Genomic DNA, 24,787 nt, shown 5'->3' on the forward strand with positions numbered 1-24,787 from the left:
ATTACCTCATAGTTTTTCGCTGCTGTTCAACACATCTGATCTGTGAGGTAAGCATGGCTTTGTGCACTTTAATTTCTTCAGCTCTCTCTTCCATGTCTTTGCCCAGCTGCTGTTTCCTTTTCTCTAGAGAAAGGACTTCCTCTGCCTTGCTGTAAAGCAATTCTCGAGCACGTTTAACTTGAAGCTTTAAAAGATTGTCCTCGATCATCATATCCTACCAACATAATAAAATTTTCATGTATTGAGATAATTATTTCTATACAACAATCATAGTATTTTTCTTTTCTATTGCAACAAAAGTCAAACATGAAAACCCATTTTTTCAATTAGACCACTATGTGACATCTGCTAGGATAAAAGTTAAGAGTGGGGAGCTAGGGCTGATCCAAATCATCTTTAATAATTCAAATTAAGTTCAAGCTTTACTAGTCATACAAAATACTGTAGAAAGACATCTGTAGTATAAAGCCATCTTGTCATGTGTAGAGTATTGCATGGAAATCATTAATCAATTGACTTTGCAAGGAAACAACATAGAAGAAACAGCCTGGAGTGTAAAGTTAGCCACTTCCCAAGTACGGCTTTTGGGTAGCAAGAGATGAGATCCCTACATCTCACATCACAGAAAGGTACTGCTGAGGAGTAAGAAAACCTAATGCAACAGACAAAATCAATACAACCAACAGAGCAATTACCCTTTGTCTGATTTTAGCACAAGTTTCTAAGCATAAACAGTATAGAGTAAATGCCTTTGATTCTTAATGTTAAATTTTATGTTAAAAAATGAAATTATAAAGTCAAATTGAGAAAATATTGGCAATATTTAAAAATTATATAACATTTTTAAACAATTAAAAATATAAACCCCTTAATGGAAAAAAAAAACAAACCAAGGATATATAAACTGAATAGTCAAAAAAAATGAAACATAATGAAATGTTTTAGATATAAATTTAGTTTTGAACTTTAAAGAAGTTTTCCAAGTAAAAAGTACAAACTAAAACAATGAGATTTCCATATTTCTCCATCAAGATGGAAACACAATCTAACCCCACTGATGGTAAACTAAGAATTGTTATACTGGCTGGTAGAAAAGTAGTAATGGAACCATCTAGAGAACAATTTGGCCTAACTATAGTTTCAAGTCCCTAAAATACTCATGTTTAGCTTAATTACACAGATAGGAATTATTCCAAACACCTGAGCAACTGTACAATACACTGTGGACCACAACACTTGCATATGGTATCAGAACATCAGAAATAACAATGCCAGACCAAAAGATACTTAAGTAGATTATGCTAAACTCATAACTGCCCCTATAGGAAATGCTGAAGAATTAATTTTAAAGAAGAATTTATGATGTAGAAAATGTATGATAAACATTTGAAAATACAAGATAGAATAATTTTCTTTTTTATAACTAAGAAATAATATGCCTATTAGCACTTAATCTTGAATACAGTGGTTATTACAGGTGATTTTCTCCTTAATTGCTTCCTTGTTTTCTATTTTCCTGTGGTTCCCATTCCTGTGGAAGCATGGGGCTTACTATGTATCCAGATTCATCACACCTCTTTCACAGCTTTGGCTTTGCTCAGTTCCTTCTCAGATCTGTCAATAAAAAGGTTCAGTTCACTTATTTTATTCATGAGAGACTCTTTCTCATCATTGTTTTTACCATTTGATTTCTTAATGAAGTAGAGGTCATTCTGTAAAAAGAAGGGATGGTACGTATGCTTTAAACAATGAAATGAAGAGCAGACAGCAATATCTATGTCATGCATTAGGAGTTCCAACCTCTCACATCACTTCAAATTATTCAAAATTTCACATAAATTCAAAAGTATTAACACAGAAACGTTGTAATTTCCACCATTGATGTTTTGGGGTTACCCTGAGAGCAACAATTCTAAGAAGTGTTATGTATGGTTCCAATTCAGTCTGGTGTTGAAGGTGCTCACCACTCAGGAGGGGAAAGTGCTATATCTTCTCCAGTAGTGACTTGCTTGACAGGTTTAGAAACCTGGCCGCAGTCCTGAGGCGAAGAGTTTCATGGAAACAGTCTCCTGGAACTGTGGCATCCCATAGCACTCATGCTCCAATTTTGTCCTTGTGAATGGATCTGTGTGCTTCCTTTCAGTATTGTTTTATTATAGGTGCCTCCAAGCAATGACTTGCCAAGTACCTAAGCAAAGTCGAACTTTGCTTCCTGGCCTTCACCAATGCCCTAGGTAGTCCTTGAGCCGACCCCGGGCTTTGAATTCAGTAAGAATGTTACCTATTCAGAGACTTTCAGAATTGCCTCTAGTATTGTAAGAGAAATAGTGAAAGAAATCAGGCATTACTATCTACTGCAGAGATCTGATTGCAGAGATCGGCATGCCTGCCTCATGGGATTAAAGGTTTGTACCACCATGCCTGGTTCTAAATTCAGCTGGGTAGGGTCTTGCCCCAAGGTCCCACTCCCTTAATCTGTTATTTCCTAAAACACAGGATTTTGCTCCATTTCACTTCCTGGTATGCCTTTAATACTCGAACCATATATTTTATATTTTGCCTTTCTAAGCTTGCTATGCTTGTTCAACCTTCTCTTTGTGAGACTTAACCAGAGAACAAAGTCTCTGCTGGGCTTTTTTTGAAACTTCCTTTGTCAATGCAATTAATGCAATTAATCCAATTCTCTTTACCTTAGCCTCAGGCAGACTTGTCAGACAAGGGTAAAAAGTAGCCACATTCTTCACCAAAATACCACAAAAACAGTCTTTATGCCACATACTGAAATTCTTCTCCTTTGAAATCTCTTGGGCCAGGTCAACACAGTTCAAATAGTAGAGTTAGGGCAAGCTTAGCAAAGTAAGTCTAGAATTCTTATAGTTATGTATGGCAGACTACATTACTTATTAGTAGAAAGTCCCCCCACACTATCACTTAGAATAAAAGCCAGGTTGCTCCCATATACAGGAATTTACAATGGTTTAGGAAGTAGATCGGGCTGTGGTTTTAGAGTATTGCATTATTCATGAGAAGGTTAGCTAGAGCGGAACTCCCTAATTAGAACCACAACTTGGGCATGAAAGCCCTTGCCCTAGGAGTGTAAAGACCTCACACCTGACTTCTAAGACTATAGGTGACCTTAGATAGAGCTGACTTTGTCTCAGTTGTTTTATTGCCCAGTTCCTGCCAGTCTTTGTGTTTGCATTCCTCTGTTTTGTGTAAGAGTCATTAAGGATCCGGCAACCTCATTGTACCTTGCCAATGTGTCACCTAACTTCCCTATTTTCTTCTGTATAAAAAGTTTGATGCTCAATTTGACATTACATTCAGATTCAGCACACTCCCTCGTGTCCTGTCTGTCACCCCATTCTTGCCGACTCTATGCCCATCTGTCCGAGACTCTGATTCCCATGGATTGAGGGGGGCCGATTGAGCCCGGTCCGTGGCAGGAAAGGATCCTTTTGCTAGCTCATTACAGGGCACCGAGTGCTGGGTGATAAAAACACTGCTGGTCTCCAGAGCACTGATCCCTTGCCTAACAGTATGGCTCTGGGCTCAGGTGGCCTTAATTGCACATCTGTTTCCTCATCTCTGAAATAGAAATGGGAGCAACTCTTGGTCCAGGATTATTGTGAAATTAGGGATGTTACTGGGACAGCGCTCACAGGCAGTGTACTAAACACAGAGGTGCATGTGATCACATCTGCCTGGCAGGAAAAAAAAATGTTTGATAAGGTTCAACCTCACCAGACACACAGACAGGTCTTACATGCCAGGTACCACCTTTTTAGTTTTAAGAACTGACATTCCCCTTCCCACACATGATCCACCTTTGTTTTGTTAGTCTCCACTTGGTTCCTGAGTCAAAATTTCTAGTTATTATTCTAAGATTTAAAATTCTAAGATATTCATATTCTTCACACACACACCCATCCTCTCGACTCTTCTCTGCTTTTCTTATTGTTTATATTTCTCTGAAGTATTAAGACTTAAGATCTCAGCCAAATCATAAATGGAGGGAAAGTTTTGGCATAAATGGTGATTTCATAAAATTATATTTAGGACAAAATAATTAACTTAATGTTATTTGTGGGGCATTTAGGTGACTCAAAGGGGAAAAATGCTTGCTATCTAAAGATACAAGCCAAGAAGATGGATTCCCAGACCCTACATAAAAGTGGACAGAGAAATGACTCTGCAAGACTGTCCTCTGACCTCCACAAATGCACAGTGGCACACATGCCCACACATACACATCATAAATAAAATAACAAAATAAAGTAAACAGTCGTGTTAACATCATTTGAGCCTGAGGTTGGTTTCCCTTCTGGATAGTAAGCTCTGGAGAAGAGTGAGACCTCACTCACTCGAAGAAGCCCTCAGCCTTGACCCCTGCTGAGAACACATCTCCATGGTTTACCCAGCTTCAACTTGGAATTCACTTGCATTTCTGTGAGTTTGTGTGTGAAACAATAGGCATAGGTGTGCCGGGGTGGTTAGGAACCTGAAGACACTGAGGCTCCCCACACAGTGCAACTCAGAAGCCCACTCCTCATGATCTTTACAGTCCGGTTCTACTCTAAATTGTCAAACAGGACCATGTTTGGAGAGTACCTAGCATGCATTGTTTCTGCTTCCCGCCCCCCGCTCCCCGCCCTTTCTTGTTAGTTAATGAGAAAACACTCGGAGCATTAAAATAGCAGTACCACATAACCTTGACATTCAAATGTGTGCCTGATCCCAAAGCCTGTGCTATTTTCAAAAAAAAAAACAAGGTACCACTTGAAAGATGTCATAAAAATCTATGTCATAAAGCTACAAAGACTATGTCATCAAGCTACAAACCATGAACTTAAATTAAAAGCTGTCATGTTAAAATTAAATGTCTTGCTCTTAAGTAAATCAAGACAATTCTACTTATGACCACTAGAGGCCACTCATCACCAGCCTTTCCAACAGTGCTGAGGGCTGAGCTCATCCCTAGCCCTACACCCCAACCTCCAGCTCCAACCTGTCCTTTCCTTCGCCCTTTCTCACAATTTAAACTTTAACTGATGTTTACCTTACAACAAACATAATCAAATCCCTAAAAGTGAAGACTTTTCCCTTCTAACTGTCGTTGTTTCAAGCATAACTGTGAGGTTAAATGGGAACAAGGTCATTTAAAAAAGAAAAAGAAAAAAAGCTTCTTGATAGCATTTCAAAAATAAGAACTAATTCAGTTACTGTGGCAGAAATCAGACTTTCCCAACATTCTACACACTATGCTGTGTAAGAATTCTTTGAAGTCAAATGGAGTTTAAACCCTACCTCTCTGAACTCACTGTGCACCCCTGAACAAGTGTCTTAGCCTATAATAAGTATAATCATCTTCTTTACAAGGCATTTATAACAGTTAGGCAAAACAACATGGCAGAGACTTGTGATACAACAGTTATACGAATTAAATGCTCAAGTGAAGAGCATGGCATAGAAAGTATAGAAAGGCAAGCGTTCGTTGTGTGTGCGGGTAGCTGGGAATCACTCTGACCACATAGGGACCGTGTGGAACCCGCATCAGGAGATGGAAACACCACAAGAAAGGGAATTACATGGAGCTTCTTGATCTGGGATTCCAAAAGGGAAAGTGTGGATTTTTTCTCATCCATTGTCTTCTTAAGTTCAAGGATTTTTGCTTCAAGGGCTTGCTTTTCCTCTGAATTAATTTCTCCTTTTAATCGTGACATTCTGCGTTCTACTTGCTGAATGTAAAAATCCTGTTAATAGTTTTAAAAGAGAAGTTAGTGAGTGTATGCAAACACCAAGAGCCTCTCAGTTTAAATGTTGACGCAGCATCTGACATGTGCTCTTAACTTTGGTCTGGCATTATTAATTATTAAAGTAAAGTTGGTCCTCCAGCAAATCAGGATAAAATTCTTCCTAGCCTAAGGGGAGCAACAACACTGCTCAACAGTCAGCATGCAGGACAGCAACACAAACTTCATCAGAGAACAATTGCGGTGCCATCAGGGACCTTAGGAGATCACAGGATCTGAATAAATGAGGATTCCTGGTGGACATTTTTCAAAGGATAAAAAAAATAAGATAAAAAGAATAAAAAATTTTTAAAACTTAAAAAAAAAAACCCTGTCATGATAACCATGGAAACTCAACATATAATGAGTTGGTTTTTTCACTATATTTTAACATCTTTGATATTGTGTTATTGTGAAACTAAGAATTTTTTCAGATTAAGAAATTAAGATGTATGGGGAGGTGTTAGAAAATAAACATGAACATGAAGTAGGTATGTAGGCAAAACTAAGGGGCAAGCATTCCACTGTATTGTGCAGATAAAGTGGGTGGAAGACGCTCATGTTTGCAGACTTTAGTTTACTAAGGGACCCACTGCTCCAGGTCCTTTAACACACAGTCCTTTCTCCCTCCCCAGAGTGTTGGTCCCCTTGCCTTTTTTTCTTTTTAGATTAAAAATTACAGTAGTAGCTTTTAAGACCCTCTCAAGCCTCTATTATCCTAACATGGGAGCCAGCTGCCACCAGCTGAGTGTTTATCTAGGCTATCTTAGAACTCTTCATTTTCATGGGGCACTAGGATAACTCAACTACCAGAGGCACTAAAGTCCTTACAGGAGATACTCACAGAGAGGAGCACCTACCTGACTGTACATAATTTCCTGCTGCTTCAGGGTTTCAAAATCCAGTTTGTGTAACTGTTTGTTAAGATGTTTCAGGGAGGAACGGGTTCCTTCAATTTCTGATACCAGGGCTTTCTCTTTCGCTATCTCGTTCTGTAACTCTTGGACTTTCTTAAATAACACGTCTTTTACTATGCCCAATTGAACCTCCACTTCCTGAAAAGAAATTGTAGGAGTTACAACAGTTAGTTAAATTATAATAGTTTAAAATCTGTATTTACATGATCATTCAAATTTAGGAGCTCAAAAGTTCCCGTCAACATTTAGCCCTTGAAAATACAAGGTCTTCCCAAAGCTTGGCCAATCCCCCCACTCTCTTATCTCCAGTGCTGGTAGACAAGGTTGGCAGTTTTCTATCCTTGTGTCATTTGACCTACCATCCTAACTCCATCCAATATTGCCCTGGCCTGAGAACTAGACACCCTGTGAGTTCAGAGTTCACTGAACAGTCTTGAGGATATAAAAACGGAAAAGAAATCATACTGTTCAATTTGAAGCTTTTTAGGGCCACATTTAGCCATCAGCTCTCTCCGGTGGATGGGGACTAAGGATGACTACTCCTTCTGCGGTGTAAGCACACCGGTGCACAGTGGGAAATTTCAAACTACTGGTATAGTTGCACCACTACAGAGATGACATACAGAAGCAACGTATAGATGGCAAGTGTAAGAGATGTCATTTTAACCTCAAGTCCACAGCTAGTCACAGAGTATAATTTATAAATGATGAATGCTATGTTACTTCTGACTTGAATATAATGTGTATACGCATTTACATAAAATTTAGGTTTTAATAGTTGCTAGTTTTAGTAATGAACTTAACAAAAAAAAAATGCTGAAAATTTTACTACTGGCTCTTGAGAATGTGTAGAAGTCAGTGCCAGGCAAAGCCTGGTCCAGCCCTTCACTAAGCCTTTGCATTGCTTGATTTTTCTTCTGTGCTGGCCTCAAGGACAGAAAAGGAAGTTTCTGGTCCTGACACTCCTCAAGGACCTACCCTGACCTGAAAGCTTCATGACCAACACATTCTGAGTTTCCCTGTGACCTGCCAACCACCAGGCCAACTACAAGTTAACACTTTTAAATACTGAAACAGTTCTCCCTCATAACCACATTCCCACTCCGTAGCCAATGAACCTCGATGTGAAACAAAACAAGCCCATGACTAATGTGTGCAAATTTTCACAAACCAAAAGATAACCAATAACTGATAATGGTATTTCTCATGTAATTGTCACTTCTCGCTGAACTCAGGACCTTCTCAAAGACTGCTCAGTAGAATTTGAAAGCCTGGTGCCTAAGTCCATTGAGCTTTTCCTGAAACAAACAAACACTGAGGCAAGCACAATAGAAGTGTGGGTTTTCCTCCCATCCCCAAGCTCCTAGAATAACAACTCTGAGACTCATATTTACAAATTCCTTGGCCATAAGTTTTGGTTATTCCCCAATTAGACCATAACTTACTATCCCTTTTATTCTAAGTTCTGCTGATGGGCCGTGGTGGCGCACGCCTTTAATCCCAGCACTTGGGAGACAGAGGCAGGCGGATCTCTGAGTTCGAGGCCAGCCTGGTCTACAGAGTGAGTTCCAGGACAGCCAGGGCTACACAGAGAAACCCTGTCTCGAAAAACCAAAAAAAAAAAAAAAAAAAAGACTAAGTTCTGCTGAGTGGCTGGTTACTGCTGCTCAGTGCCCATGCTTCGGACTTCCTCCATGTTCCTGGATGGAAACCTCCACACCTTGTTCTGTCCCAGAATCCTTGCTTCCTCTTGGAATGCCCCCCTTCTGTTTCCTGCCTCAGTTACAGTTAGAGCAGCTTGATTTGACAGATGGAATTTCCAAACAGGAGATCCCTTCTACAGAGCACAGCCCTCTCACAAAGCATTGGTACATCTGTATCAGTGCTCATATTTTCAAGTTCATCTATCTTCCTTCGTTAAATGTGAGGGATTTTTAATGTATTTTCTGTAATGCAATTTCCAATCCTCTTTCTGCCTTTATGGAGGCCTGGGTCATCTACCTACTATCATTTCCTTCTATTAAGAACTTCACTTAGCATTGCTCTGCTAGCAATATATTCTAATCCCTACCATGTGTCTTCAAATGGTTTTATTTATTTCTATTTTCATTGCCAGTTTCATACATTTGTATACTGAACTGTAGTCGTTTCACCTTGATTTCTCATCCTGTAGTCCCCTCCCTCCATCACCAGTACCTTTCTTCTTGAAGAGTCTACCTCCTTCTTTCATGACTTCTTGTTTGCTTGCTTGCTAGTTTGCTTGTTTTGAGACGGGGTCTTATTATCTAACTTTGGCAGTCCTGTAACTTTGTAGACCAGGCTGGTCTCAAATTCACAGAGATCCACCTGCCTCTGCCTCTTGAGTGCTGGGATTAAAAGTGTGTGCCACTATACCTGGCCTCCTATGACTTCTTTGGGTGTGAGGTCCACTGAGTTTAGAGTTACTTGCCTGATCATGGGTGGGAAGTTACCCTCTGAGCATGGGTGGGTCATGGGCAACTTCTGTGTGGCTGTACCACCAGAGAGAGTGACAGCCTCAGCAACAAGCATTAACTGCTAGTCATCTTTCTGGGAGAAGTGGGCCTCGTGCTCTCTCTCTCCATTCATGATGAAATGTTGATGGGCCTAATTTGTGTTAAGTCTTGTACAGATAACATCTATAGTGAGCTCAATTCACCTGATTTGTTTTTAAATGTCATAACTTTTATTATCCTCTGTGACCTACCTAGTTCATATACTCAGCCTTTCAAGGATTTTTTTTTCAGCTCTTATGTTTGTACCATAGGAAAACATGTTCTTAAGGCCAGGTGAAACAAAAGGGCATGATTTGGACTTAACTACCACTGCATGTGGCGTTGTTACTTGGGAATTCAGAGCACACTGAGGAACCAGGCATCTTCAGGTGCAAGCAGAGTCATATTTTATACCATTTAGTCAAGTGCTCAGAGATGACTCCATCTTCATTATCCCTTCGCCTCCTTCATCAACAAAAGACAGGAAAATCAGGAGGCAGGGCTGCCCTGCCACAAACCTAGTGCCCTTTCCAAAATTCCAAAGAGAAGGTGGCAAAGAAACCTCCTCTGGTTTCTTAAAAGTTGGATTTACTGTCACTAGCACACTCTAGACTGGTGGAAGAAGAGGCCCATCTAATTAGTGAAATGGTGCATTTCACAGGCCTCTTGCCAAAAATGACCCCGGGCTGTAAGAGGTTAAAACGCTGATGGAATACCCACAGCGGGCCAGAGTATGAGAAGGTTTGATCATGAATGCACACAACAGAATGAGGAGGAGGCAGGATGCTATCAAACAAGGACACTTGCCACACACTGACCAGACGGGCAGGGGAAACATGGAAGAATAGGCAGCAGAAGGGAATGGGCTACAGGGCACAGTGTGGGGCTGCCTTCAGAACCAGGGCCCTTTGAAGCTTCACAGTGCTCTAATTCCTAGCACAAAGTACTTCATTCTTTGGGAATTTGCTGTGCTTCTGTAAAAATCCAAAAGAAGGTTTACCTTCAGGCCTTTCTCCTCCTCCTTCAGCATGTCTTCCATGTTGGTAGCTTTCTCTTCAATAGATAGGGTCTTCTCAGTTATCATCTTTAATTTATGTTTTACAACCTCATTGTGATGTTTAAGTTTTTGTAATCTAAATAATGTTTGTAAGGAAATTTAGAAAACAAGCTTAAAAGAGTACTTGACACAGATACACAAGATTAGTTGCTTCTGCTGCAAACATTGTCATTACCATCATGTATCTGGTAGGCTATAAAACTATTTCTCTGAGCCTCTCTGATGAAAAACAAAATAAAACAAGAAGATCTGGAGCTTGATAATGGAGCAAATAAGTTGCGTGGAGCTCAGTGGGCAGGGGTGGAGCTCAGTGGGCAGGGGTGGGGTTCAGTGGGCAGGGGTGGGGTTCAGTGAGCTAAGGCAGAGCTCAGTGAGCTGGGGTACCACTGGGTGGTAAATGTTTACCTACCACATTCAAGACCTTAGGTTTCATACCTAGCACCAGCAAAAAAAGGAACGTTAACAGTTATAATCTTGCATATATTTACAAAAATAATTTTAAGCACTAATATATTTCTAAATATAGACCAGAAATATATTTAATATTTACATATCTTTATATGGGTTTTTCTTACCTTAATGTTTCGTCAAAGATGTCCTTCTTTACTTTGGAAATGTTTTTCCTCAGAGCTTGTAAGTCACTGGATGTTCTGTTGAGAGTGGTTTTTAAAGTATCCAGCTAGTTATCATTAGACAGGAAAAAAAGTTACATGTTCACATTCAATAAGGTTTTTTTTTCTGAGAAATGCTATTGTTCCTACTTTAAGTTCTAACCTTAAAATAACACCTATATAGATAGCAACTTTGTGTAATTAATACCTATCTGTAGCTCTCCTTGATCCCCACATCAAAGTTTAGATGACTTTTTGTTTCATAACATGAAAAACATGATAAATATCACCATATATAAAGTTGAAAGTGCATGTAAAAACAGGTAGTCACTATTCCTGCTCAGGGGTAATATGACTTTGGATCAGTGGCTCTCAACCTTTCTAATGCTGTGACCCTTTAATACAGTTCTTTATGTTGTAGCGACCAACAATGATTTCCAGTGCTACTTCAGAGCTATAATTTAGCTACTCTTATGAATCATAATGTAAATATCTGGTATACAGGATATCTGATGTGTGACCCCTTTGAAAGGGTCATTTGGTGCTTCCAAGGGGATCACATCCCACAGGTTGAGAACCATTGCTGTAGATACCCTGATGTGAATAGATAACCTGTCAGGATAGCCTGACAAATGCAGCTGGATATGGAAAACCTCAAAATTCAACCCAGCCAACTCCCTGCATCCATCCCCCATGACATACACCTCACACCCATCCTCCATGACGCACACCTCACACACATCCTACAGTGACACACACCTCATACACAGCCTACAGTGACATTTCACACCTTCCTCCACACATTTGACTGTTAATCTAAATCTAAGATATAGCCAGGAGAGCCACTACTACCCCATATGCAACAGTAGTTCAATAACTAGTTTTCTAAGGAACTCCGTGTTGACTTCCATTGTGGTAATATAAGTTTGCTTTCTCACCACTGGTGAATAAGAATTCCTCCATCACAGAAAAAGATAAAACAACCCTAAAATGCATAAGGGGCTATAAAATGAGTATGTAAACAACCTAGAGCAAATTGAACAAGAAAAATGAAGCTTGGATAATTATACTTCCTACTTTCCAGCCACAGCAATCAGAGCAGTATGGTACTAGTCCCCAGACAGACCCCTGGACCAACGGGACAGAACAGAAGGCAGGATCAAATCCATGTGCTTGTATACATCAGCAGACTTCCTAAAAACCCTTAACAGGGAAAGGCAGCGCCTTCCAGAAATGGCTCTGGGAAAACCAGAGACCCACAGTGCGAGGTAATAACATGTATTACTTAATATAAATAATAAATATAAATAATAACATGTTATTTCTCTTGTACTGTATATGGAATCAACTCAGCGTGGACTAAAACCTCGAGGTGAGATCTACTACTTTCTAACTGTTCAAAAAAGGACAAAAGTACAAGGAAGCAGGGCTCGCTCTCCTCTGCCCAGCTTAGGACACCAACATACTGCATAAGGCCACCTGCAGAACACTTCCAAACCACAGATCTGATAAAGTGTCCACATCCAAAACACACAAGCAATGCATGCTGCCCACTGCGAGTAAAAGCATAAGGACTGTAAACGAGCAAAGGTTTGGCCCTGGCAGTTTTCTGAAGAGAGCATCAATAGGTAACAGTCAGCAGTACCGAGTCTCAGGAAACACGACCCAGTGTCAGCATATCAAGTCAGAGCTGATGCTGTGAGCTGCATTTGCCACACAAAGGCAGTGTCAGTCAACACACACACACACTCAAAGATTTCAGGGAAAGAGCCAGCAGGCCTCTCCAGTGCCACTGAGCTTCTGTGTGACCGCAGGCCAGTGCTCGGGTGACACACCTCATCCTTCAGCTGACTTCTGTTGCCTTCGTGACGCTGGTAGTCCATCCTGCACTTGGACACTTTCCGCTCAGCAACAGAAATTTTTCTCTCGTATTCTATGTTGTTCTCAACCTCATTTTCCAGAAACTTGATCTTCTCTTTCACCACGCCTTCTTTTTCTCTTGCTTCCTGCTTTATTCGTGATAATGCCTAAAGATAGAGACAAATGCATACGCTCAAGTATTTCCTAAGTTCCAACTAAAACAAAAGGGAGTTAAGTTTTTATTTTTTAATATTCAACACTTACTTTTTATTTTAAAAAGTCTTTAAAAATGTTTGCTGTTGTGGGGAGTGTGTTGTTGCTGTTGTTTGGAGACAGGGTCTCACTGAGGCCCTGGGTAGCCTGGAAGTCTCTGTGAAGGCCAGGCTCATCTTAACCACACAAAGATTTGCCTGGGGTTAAAGTGTACGCCATCACCCCTAGCTAAATAGGATGTGGTTGTCAATATGCTGTGCTTGAATATCTCTGAATTCACATCATTAAATGTTATTATATTTTCTGCATCTATCTGGAAGAGCTGACAAGCAAGGAAATGAATAGGCCTTTACACAGAAAGGGAAAGTTCTCCCAAAAGAAACAAAACCAGAAATAGTACTGAGTAGTTTGCAAAGAGAATCTTAGGCATCAGTGAAATTTTCTAAATACTGTCAAGACCCCCAATTTTTCATCTTTTAAAAGTAACATTTCGCCAGATATGGTGCACATGGCTCGCAGGAGGCTGAGAGGAGTAGTTCAGGTTTGAAACAGCCTTGAGTTCATGGTTCGAGGCCAGTCTAGACTATACAAAGAGACCCCGTAGCAACAAAACAAGACAAAACAAAAATACATCATTTGTTATTGGCTTCAATGAAAATGTCCTCACTTAGGCTGTTTGGCGGTCTTGAAATTACAATAATAAAAATAACCCTCGGAGTTCTGTATCTTATGTAAAAGGAGGAAAAGAAGATAATAACTCCTCCCCGGCAGGAGCCACTGACTACATCATCAACAGGCAGTGCTCCTCCACCCTGAGAGCTAGTGGTACTAAGAGGTGCCATGCAAGCTTCCAAAGGAAGGAGTCAACCACCAGTCATCCACTTAGGAGGCTAAGAAGCACGGCAACGAGCAGCATGGCACAACAGCCTAAGGGTGCAATGGTGGCACTCAGACCTTGGAAGTAACCAGCAACTCTCTGATTGGATATAGGGCCAAGTTACGTGGAAAATCATTCCTGATACTAGAAACGTAGCCAACTCCCCAGGGTTGGTGAGGTCATGGATCTTGGAGGAGAAGCTACACTTTATTAAACCAGCGTAATCTCTAACGACATTCCAAGCATTTGTCCTTAAATCCATAGGCAAGTGTAGACTTCATCCTTCACCAAAGAAACTTCTTTGTGATCGTTGAGACCATTCCCAAGAACCATAGCCGGTCAAAACGCACAGTGTAGAGCCCAGTCCACTCCCACACCTAAGGCTAAGGGAACATTGAGAAGGAGAGAGTGGAAAATTATACAAGCCAGAGTCTGGGCATTTACTGTGAGATGATGTCTCCTAGTAACATCGAAAACTACAATGGGAAAGTCTCACCAACGTGATTACCTAAACCTGAGCTAAACAAGGATGGTAACAATAGACATTGTAAAGTGAATAGGGAAAAGATGACGATGAGGAGGAGGAGGCCCCAGCCTTATAGAAAGAACTATAGGCAACTAAGGAATGCTGAGAGTGAGAGGCATGGTCTTCCCCAGGGAAGAGCAAACTTACTGGCTGTCTGATACCAAATGGTCAGCCTGAAAACATGCATACAAGTATCATCATACAGCTTGAGCAGGCTACAGTTATATACATGTGTATGCATATAATATAAACATATATTCATTATATTACATTCAATATATTTATAGTATATAGTCAATATTGTGTGTGTGTGTGTGTGTGTGTGTGCACGCGCGTGTGTGTGCACGCGCGTGCGTGTGTTTGTGTAACAACAATTAATGAAAAAAGAGGCCATGAATTTGAAAGAAAGCAAAGAGGGGTACACATCAGAGTTTGGAAGTAGGAAAGGGAAAGAATTAATACTGTAATTATATCATAATCTCAAAAATAAAGGAAATAATTAAAAACAAATATGGATAGATTTTAAGCATTTATTGTGGTTGAAACATAAAGTGGGAAGGGTGGTATGGGAAGGGGTCATAACAAAATGGTTGAAATGTGACCCAAAAGAAAAGGCAGAAAAAAATAGGCTAGCAAAGTAGGGCTTCTAGGGTCAGATGGAGAAGAAAAGCAAATGCCAAGTTGAAAAGGGCCAGCTCTTAGTGCACAACAGGAAGGCTGGCAGAGCCGGGAAGCAGAGCAACAGGGTTCTTATCAGTTACTCGGGACAGCAGAACCGATGAATTAAAAGGAAAACTTGTCTTAAAGTATATTTAAGTTTCAACAAAGGTGATTCTATCAAATAACTAATTTTTAAGGTAGTGTTCTTATATGTCCTCCTTATCAATTGACATTCTTAATGTAGTGTTCTATATCACTATTGTGCTGGTACAGCCAGAGGACTGTCAGACTCTTCTAAGCTTACACGTTTCAAATGCTCACTTGAAAGCCGTCATCACATTAGCTTTTCTGCCACTCAGGCAGATAAGTTAATACTAACAGCAGCAGTCAAGTTTCTTAACAATGCTGCTGGTGACTAAGTAGTTCCCTGGGTTTGACACAAATGTGTCTTGGTAGCAAGACACAAGCTGGAGAAAGGGAGAAGGATTGGAAGAAACACCTAACTGAAGAGTCGTGGGCTACATGCAAACCGCTGGCTGGAAACCTGTGATCCTGGGCCTGCTTGAGGCACATTACGGAACAGGGCTTGGGGTTTGAAAGTAACAGGATGTCCAGAAGTAGACACCGATGTCAGCCTCAAGAGTTCAGAATGAACACGGTGTGGTATTTAACTGCAGTCATTCTGCAGAAACAACATTTAATTTCAATACATCCTCAGAGAAGACACTGGCTCCAACCTTCAAGGACTGTTGCTGTCAAAACCAGAATGGCTCTGTTGTTCTTTCCAGGGAGGCACGGCTCTTCTGTCAATACAACAAACAAGCATCCCAGCCTTTTCTCAGAAGTCCAAACTGCCGGCACCTCTGCTCTTTGCCTTTTCATTCAGTAGAGGAAGAGTGGCCTTAACACCTCTCCCTGCCGCTTGCTTTCTCCCTCAATTTCTTCTTTCCAAGATCATCCCTCCTGATCTTCTAACTGTGTCTACCAACATCCCATTTCTTTTTGTTTTTTTGTTTTTGGTTTTTGGTTTTTTGGTTTTTTGAGACAGGGTTTCTCTGTATAGCCCTGGCTGTCCTGGAACTCACTTTGTACCAGGCTGGCTTGGAACTCAGAAATCTGCCTGCCTCTGCCTCCTGAGTGCTGGGATTAAAGGCGTGCATCACCATGCCCTGGCAACATCCCATTTCTTAATGATTTCGTCCAAACTTTCTCCTAAATCCCCATGAATTACTCCCACACCATCCCTGCCTCATTTCAGCTATCACTCATCATTGGTGCCATGACTTCAATAATGGACCACGCTGGCAGCCAGGACTTCTGTATCTCTTTCCTTGTCTGAATTGTCTACCACAGCCATTCCTACATACCTAGAACTTGGGGCCAAAGAGCAACCTGTGAAACCCGAGTTACAACAGATAACCATGGGCTGGAATGCTGGAAGGAAATCTCAGTTCTCAAGGATAATAATACTATAAATAAATAAATAAATAAATAAATAAATAAATAAATAAATAATGTCCATTGAGGCCCATTGCTAAATGCTTGACTTGGCTTGGAGAAACATTTGCCGGGACCATTATATCTTGCTGAAACGTGACTTTCAAACAGCAGCATGCTATTTTGTTATGGTGGTGGTTAGTTGGTTGAGTTTGGTTTGGTTTGGTTTGGTTTGGATTGGTTTGGTTCAGTTTAGTTTGGTATGTAGCCCTGGCTGTCCTGGAACTAAATAGACCAGGGGCCTCAAACTCACAGAGATCTGCCGCCCTTTGCTGCCCAAGTGTTGCGATTAAAAGTATGCACCACCACCCCAGGCTATGATGTATATTTTAAATTGATGCGGTAAGCGGGAGACAGTAGCACGGCATCGCAAGGTTGCAGCTCGCTCACCAGGGCACAGTTGTCTATCTCCTGATCCCGCCTCTGCATCTGCTCAATGGTGTTCTCCCACTGCTGAATGAGCTCCTGCCGTTCTAAGTGAATCTTCCGGAAATCCTGTGCAGCTTTATCTAATTCTAACTGCAGAACAAACAGAAGATGACACTTCCATTAATCTAAATGCTTTTGCAAATATCGCCTTGGAAGTTAAGAAGTAAATATCTCTGGAGACCAACCTGCGCACTTAGCGTCTCTGTCAGTTCACTGTCTAGAAGCTTCCTCTTCTCGTTATACTCCATGGTCAGCTTTTCTAACTGCAGAGTCAGGGCCTATGATGTGATTACATGGAAAATAGTTATGATTATCATGTATTAAAGTTGGCATATAGCATATCTAGCATTCTGTATCATTACATCTTATGTAAACACTATCTAAACAATATAAAATAATATATATTTTCTTATGGTCTAGCTCCCAAAGCATTAATGTACTGTTTGCATATATCCCCATGGAAATGTACCTGTTTCTAAGATGGCTTATAACACAAGTTAGGAGAAAAATACAAACATAACCTGCCATTTAAAAATATTTAAAATAGCACATTTGGTATTTAATCTGCTAGAATGGAGCTGTACGACAGTAGCTTCACTATCACAGTAGATGAGCTACTAAGTGGATTTTACACAATGTAAATTTGCACAGTATAAATTACAAAAAATAACTTATCAACTGCAATAGTATCTCAAATCAGTAGAACTTATATGGAATATTCAAATCAAATGTCAAAGTATCCAAAATTAATTAATAGTTTTAGGATGACTAAAACTTTCTCTCCTGAAATGCTTTGAAATGTCCTTTGAAGTCATAACTCAGGTTCCTGGGTGGGGGGGGGGGGGTCATATGGCTTCAGAGGCAGCAACATGCTGGAGGATTTGACTGCACTCGTTCTTCTTGAGAAATGACACTTCATCCCAAAAGGTTCTCAAAGAAGAGCCTGGCCCCAAACCTTCAAGGACAGTTGCCTCCAAAATCAGTGACTATGACTTCATGTTTTAAAGGTGGACTTAGAGAAAAGCGGTTCTAGCAATGCCTAACGTCTCACCCTGATTTTGTTATCGTCTTGCTGAGAGTACTTCTGAAGGGTCAGAGAGTCACTGTCTTTGTGAGCCGATTCTTCCAGCCAGGCCTCCAAGGCTTGCTGGTCCCAGTTCATCTGACATTTCAAGTCATCCAGCTTTTGAGTAGTTTTAAATATATTGTTCTACTTTCCAAGGAACAGGAGAGAACAGGCAATAACAAAACATTATTTATTATGCAAACATCACAACACATACTTTATACTACCAACCAAACAAATGGAGAAAGCCAAGCTCTGCCTTCCACATGTTTGTGGTATAGTATGTTCAATTCTATTACTACCATGCTTGTATTTTAATTCTTCAGTTATAAAACAGAGGTAATCAGACAAGGTCAAAAACAGTTGGTTAAGTCAAGGTTCTTGCGAAAAAGCTTTAGGGCAGTTCTCTCATAGAGAACCCATTAGATCCCAAACCAAAGCCACCCCAAATATGTGAGTGTGGGGGTCAGTTAAAATAGCTTGCTTGACGTGCTTGCTTAAACAGATGACAAAGTCAGCCCATTTCCAGTCACGTCTGCTACTCTAACGAGGTCTCTTACAGAAAGATTTGGAAGTAGTTCCAATTGAAGTAAATACAATACAGGGTATAAATTATTTCTGTAAATGTTGTCACTTAATGAATCTATAACCAGAAAAGAAAACGTGCATTAAATCAGTAAACGTTATTTATATTGGCTCTATAAACATTACTTTACATAATTAGAATACGCATGTGAATGAATATTCTTTTCATTCACTAGTTACTGGTACAGAAGGGGCCAGCACACCTTAAGTTGTGTTCCTGGGAGATAAAAGAAAAGTAGCTGATGTGAGTCTGCAAGGAAGCCAGCACGGAGCACTCCTCCATGGCTCCTGCTTCTGCTCTTGCTCGGGTTCCTGTCCTGACTTCTAAACCAAACAAGCCCTCTTTCCCAAGCTGCTTGTGGTCAGTGTTTTCTCACAGCAGCAGAGACGCTAACCAAGGTAGGTCCCCACGTTGACAGAAGAATATAAAAGGTAAAACTTTGAGGTGAAATTTAAAACCGAAAGTTATCTGTCTGCTAACAGTGTGGCCTGCACCTATAAGTAAGTCTTATTAATAGCAGAAATGCAATGTTTGATCATTTCTTTCAAGCCACAACGCTGTCTTTTCATGGGGGCGGGAGGGAGGAACCATGTAAATAAATCTCAGAGAAAAGGTAGGTTCTCCCTGGAGAGAGCTGGTTCAGAAGCAGGACCGCAGCAAGCCACACCCACTTCCATTTGGCTCTTGCGCTCCCGGATGATCGCCATCTCCTTCTCCAGCAGTTGGGTCTCATTCTTGACTCGGCCCAGCTCTCTTTCAGCAATGGCCTTAAAATGTTCTTCGCTCTCGATCTCACTCTCCCTTGCTTTGTAAAGAGACTGAAAAATAATTACACAACATAGAAGCACTTCGATATATGTTTCTATAGTATGAAATATATCACTGCACGACGCAGCCCCAGCCCAAGTGCTCAGATTGAACAGTTAACTCCACCAGGGTAGGATCTGACCCACTGCAGCATGTGGCTCCTCTGCGGCTGTCTCTCAGCGCTGAGCCGTGAGGAGCTTAGCCACGGACTTCCCAGAGGACTGCTGTCAGGAGTTCAGGAGTTATATGGCAGAAACTAAAGAAAAGAACCTGGGAAGGTGAAAACTAGAAGCTATAATTCATCCTTACCAAAAAGGGAGAAATATTGGTTATAAATAATTGAGAAAATGGGGTTTATATTGAATTAATCACCTAGTTCTACTTAACAGAGACGAGTCTGATAACTATTTACATGCGGAGGAGTAAACATCTCTTAGAATGTATTAGTACAGAGTTATGTCTTTGTATTTGGCTCTGTTTCTTAAAAGACTATTTTCTGGTTAGAGAGCCCTTCAAGGGTGAGTTCTGAGTGTTTATTTTACAGTGTCAAAGCTGCTAGCCCTGGGGGAAGACTACTGACTTTGGTCTCATAATCCAGGTTCCATGGTAGTAAGGTGTTCCCACAGAGCCCCTCTTTTCCTCCAATCCTGACTCAAGAGTGTAGTGAGGAGCTGAGAAGACATAATAGTTTATCAATTACTCATCAAATCTGGAGGAATCCTAAGTATTGTTTAGAAAAATTAATTAAATGTGAAACGTTTATTAGGATTTATAATAAAATCCAGTAAGGTTAGTAATTACCTTCATTGCATATAAAGTATTTATAAAACATGGTTTTGTCCATTTTAATGTAACTATTTCTCAAAAGGATATACTTATTAATTTTTTGAGGTGAGGTGGAAATTGTAATGTTCCCAGTGCTGATGTGTGCTCCTGATGTCTGGGCTCCTTGTAGTGATTACATAGTCACCCCATTTTAACTGAAGTAGATTTGTACTAATATTGCTTTTTATGATTTATTTTTGTATTTTATTTATGTGGCTATTATGTATTTTATTTATTATGCACATGGCACATGGCTCATGGAGGCCTGAAGAACTGGAGTTACAAGTGGTTGTAAACCTTTCAACATGGGTGCTGGGAACTGAACTCAGATCCTCTGGGAGCTCAGCAAACATTCTTAACAGCTGAGCCAAACCCTCTTAGCCCTAGTGTTAGAATGTGTAAAATGAATTTTGCCTGCCCCTCTTATCTGAAAAGTCTTCTAAAACATAAAAACATCACTATTAGCGTTAAGATTTCAATTCCTAGAACCAGGTGTGATGGCACACATTTGTAATCCCAGCACCTGGGAATCTAATGTACAAAGATCATATGTTTGAGACCAGCTCTATAGCAAGATGGTGTCATTTAAAAAAATAAAATTCTAATCTTGACCTATACTAAAATACCATGACACTGCAGAGATTTCAGGAGGGTGAAGACAGACCTGTACCCAAAGTGAGCCCAGAGGTCCATGTTGGACAACTAAACTGGAGGCCAAAGCTCTGCCAGCCACACAGCCAGCTTTGTCTACCTTCAGTCACTCTGCACTACCCCACGGCCCCCTCCTTGTGCTGGACTGCCAGTTAACACTCTGTGAGAGCTTGATAGTGAGTTCTTCTTCAAGGAGTCTGCTAGCAACTGAGAACAGTACTTAAGTTTCTCAAAACATTCTTTCTGTCTCCTTCAGGTTCAAAACTATGTTCATAATCATGTGGTTAGGATGAGGTTTCCTGTTATAGCTCTAACGTAAAATCATCAGAGCAAATGTGGCACGTAATACCCAATGACAACACACAACATGTTCCTGTACCTGTGTAAATAAAAATTCCTGATTCACATTTTTAAGGTGAGAAGTCATAGAATTAATTCGTTCTTCATAGTCATGAAGCTGATCTTGCAAGTTTGATTTTTCCTCTCGGAGCTTTGCCAACTGTTAAGTAACAAATGCCATGATTAAAAAGCAAACCAAATCTTCATTTACTTTGCATTATAGTCAGTTTGACATGCTATAACAGAAATATCAGAGACTTGATGCCTAAAGCAACGGAAATGTATCTGTCACAATTACACAGGCTAAGAATTGCAAGATTCTTAGTGAGCCCTTTCTTCTTACTTTGCAAACAAATGTCTTCTTTCTGTATCTAAATGTGACAGAGAAAGTATCTCTCTCTTTCCTCTTTTTATACGGGCACTGATTCATTTATGAGAGCTCCACCTTTGGGGTAATTTGAATGAGAATGGCCCCATAGACTCATGTTTGAATGCTTGGTCCCTAGTTAGTAGAACTGTTTAGGAAGGATCGGGAGGTGTGGCTTTGGAGGAGGTGTGTCACTGTGGGTGGGCTTGAGGTTTTAAAAACTCATACCATTTCTAGTATGCTCTCTGCCTCCTGCTTACATTTTGAGAATAAGATTTCAGCTACTCCTGCAGTCATTGACTGTGACCTTTACAAAACTACTAACCCTCAAAGCCCAATTAAATGCCTTGATTAATAAGTTTCCTTGATCATGAAGTTTTATTACAGCAACAGAAAAGCAGCTAGTATAAACATCCCTCCAGAGATCCTATCTCCCAAACACCATCACACTGAAAATTTGAGTTTTGGAAGGACACAGATATCTAGTCCATGCCATCTTTATTTTTAAAATTTCCACAGGAACTTCTTAAAATTCTACCAATCTTTTAAATGTAAATAATGTTGCCATCTAGAGACTATTTTGGGAGATTAATACTATAGTTCATGTAGCATGTACTTCTCATACAGCAGGGTTAGGGAAATCCTATTACATACATCTCTAACTTGTGGGCTGTCTTATGATCTTAGGTTTCTATCTCTATGACAAACACCATGACCAAAAGTAACAGTTTATGTCATCTTACACTTCCAGACAACCATGCACCACTGAGGAAATTGGAACAGGAACTGAAGTAGGGAAAGTAACTTGGAAGTAGGAACTGAAGCACAGGCCGTGGAGGAATGCTATTTACTGCCTTGCTCTTCATAGGCTGCTTAGCCTGCTTTCTTAGACAACCTAGGGCCATGGCTGACGCTACCTACAGCAGGTGTGCCCCCCCCCCCCAATGAACCATTAGTTAAAAAAAAAAAAAGCCCCACAGGCTTGACTGACTACAGGACCAAGTTTATGGAGATATTTTCTCAGTTGAAGTTCCCTCCTCTCAGATGATTCCAGCTTGTGTTGACAAAAAGGAGGGGGGAGGAAGAGAAAGGGAGGAAGAGAGGAGGAAAGAGGGGGAGGGAAGGAACTACATTTCTCTGCAAACATCCACGGAAAAAAAGCCAGCCATGTGACATGTTCTTGTAACGCCAGCATAAAGGAAACAGAGCTGGGAGGACTTCACTAGTCTGCCATCTTAGCCTAATCTGGTAGCCCCAGATCCCAGTAAGATTGACCCTGCCTCAAAAAGTAAGGTAGAAGTAGAGCCTGGGGGATGGCGCTTAGGCTTGATCTCTGGCCTCTGCACACATGCGCACACATGTACACTATTTAGTCACATCCACCACCATACATCACAAACACATACCCCGAAAAGAAAGAAGGGTAACGTAATGAAAGGAGGAGCATAAAAACTACAGGACAAGAACCTTAAATTCAAATGCTAACTGTAGAGCCAGCAGGATCGCTCTCCTAAATACCTCTTATACAATGTAATAATATATTAATTATACAGTGTCTCCTGCCCATCTCATCTCTAGTTCAACAAGACACCCATCAGGTTGGTGGGCTGGCTCCAAACCTTCAATTGGCGGCTATGACTCGGGCACCAGCAGTGATCTTTTATCTGTCCTAATATTGATGGTCCTTAAGGGGAAATGCCCAATCCTAACCAGAGGGGAGAGCAGAGCAAAGCAGAGCAGAGTAGAGTAGAGCAGAGCAGAGCAGAGCAGAGCAGAGCAGAGCAGAGCAGAGCAGAGCAGAGCAGAGCATTCCAAACGTTCCAGTCTTCTCAGAAGATTTACCCAAAAGTCTTTTATGCTCACTTTCAGAGGGCAGAAAATATTCTCTTCTACCTTGTCAATTTGCACAAATCTTCAATTCTTGGTTCCCTCTTCCCCACACCCTAGTACCATTTCGTGGGACTTTGGGTGACTGCTAAAGATGCATTAACTTTGTGGAGCCGGTTGCAATTAAAAAAACAAAAAACAAACAAACAAAAAAACGACTTAAACTGCATGTATTTTAGTTGGTGCAGGTTTGTCCTAACAATGTGAAATATTTCACCATCTTGTGACACCTCGATTCTCACTCTGAAACTCTATATTGCATACTTCACTAAAATGTTTTCCTTGAAAGCACCTCAAGCGATTTTAAACATCACAGAAACACAAATGCTGGCAAGAATGTGTCTTGTGTGTGCACATGTGTAAATGGTGGTTACTAGGAAACACCAAAAATGCATTTGTGATCCTTAATTGGATGGGAAAGGCCTGCTAGCTGGCACCTGAAACAGCTGGAAGAGTGAGACTCGGGTTTTATGGCCCTGAATAGAAATTGTTGCTTCGATAAAACTTTCAAATGTGTAGTAACTGATAGGAGCAGGAGAGAAAGTGGGGAGGCCGGAGTATCAGATCTAAGTGATGAAGTCAGGCCACAAGAGGTGCAAATGAGCAGCGCGGCACCTGTACGTGGGACTTGGTCTTCCCTGGCCCTCCCCCGGATTCCCACTGGATACCCACCTAGCCCAGCATCCTCTATTTACACTCCTTACCTAGTCTTTACCTGGTCATCCATTGGCAGTCCTGGCGGCGTTCAACCAGCCCTTTTACCATTCCTCAGCTGTTCCCCTCTGGTCGTCTCTCCCCTAAATCCCACCCGGTCCTCCTCACCTGATCCTCCAGGATCTTGTTCTCCTGATTGGCCACGGGGATGGCGAACCCATCTTCCCAGTGCAGCTCTGACAAGAACTCACTGCACATGGCGTACGAGGCTCAAAGGAATCACAGACAAGCCACCCAAAACCGTTCCCTGGAGCTCGCAGCCAAGCCTAACCGTCTGTATTCCGCGGCCCTAGCAACAGCCAGGCGCCCTTAGTTACCAAACAGGAAGCACTCAGGCTGGAAGGCGGAACTTCCTTTGAGAATTCCCTTGTCCTTTTTGCAGCCGGTAGAATTTGCTTGCCTGTGTCTGTGAGGCACAGCTCTCTTTGCACGGATAGATACACTCCCAGGACTTCCAAAACGTGCAAATCTGGAAGCTCGGGTGCTCCAGAGGACCACAAAGTTCGGGGATGGAAGGCATAGGCTCCTGGGGTGCCAGGATGGTGGACTACAGGATAGCAGGATGGACGACCACCAGATTGAGGGATAGTATA

At 41.1% G+C, this 24,787-nt stretch overlaps 1 protein-coding gene across 10 annotated transcripts in view; it reads right to left on the reverse strand.

Annotated features, from left to right (window-relative positions):
* Positions 1–24,523, reverse strand: part of Ccdc39 (coiled-coil domain containing 39) — a 33,569-nt gene extending 9,046 nt beyond the window's left edge. For 2 of the 10 annotated variants that reach the window (XR_003954357.1, XM_006535500.4), the window contains exons 1-13: positions 24,303–24,523; positions 21,267–21,386; positions 19,276–19,422; positions 18,004–18,162; positions 17,138–17,230; positions 16,914–17,042; positions 12,726–12,917; positions 10,855–10,958; positions 10,223–10,355; positions 6,653–6,847; positions 5,589–5,753; positions 1,575–1,712; positions 6–214 (exon numbers count right to left, since the gene is read on the reverse strand). Coding sequence is in view for 6 of the 10 variants with exons in the window: in XM_006535500.4 (XP_006535563.1) it covers positions 6–214; positions 1,575–1,712; positions 5,589–5,753; positions 6,653–6,847; positions 10,223–10,355; positions 10,855–10,958; positions 12,726–12,917; positions 16,914–17,042; positions 17,138–17,230; positions 18,004–18,162; positions 19,276–19,422; positions 21,267–21,386; positions 24,303–24,392 (1,874 nt within the window). In the remaining 4 variants the exon portion in view is untranslated. Of the gene's footprint in view, positions 1–5; positions 215–1,475; positions 1,713–5,588; positions 5,754–6,652; positions 6,848–10,222; positions 10,356–10,854; positions 10,959–12,725; positions 12,918–16,913; positions 17,043–17,137; positions 17,231–18,003; positions 18,163–19,275; positions 19,423–21,266; positions 21,387–24,302 lie in introns of those variants that run through there. The other 8 variants (XR_001783715.1, XR_003954358.1, NM_026222.2 and 5 more) reach the window with 8 other exon arrangements.
* Positions 24,524–24,787: the final 264 nt, after the last annotated feature.

This window comes from Mus musculus, chromosome 3, assembly GCF_000001635.26.
Source record: "Mus musculus strain C57BL/6J chromosome 3, GRCm38.p6 C57BL/6J".
Classification (NCBI taxonomy): domain Eukaryota; kingdom Metazoa; phylum Chordata; class Mammalia; order Rodentia; family Muridae; genus Mus; species Mus musculus.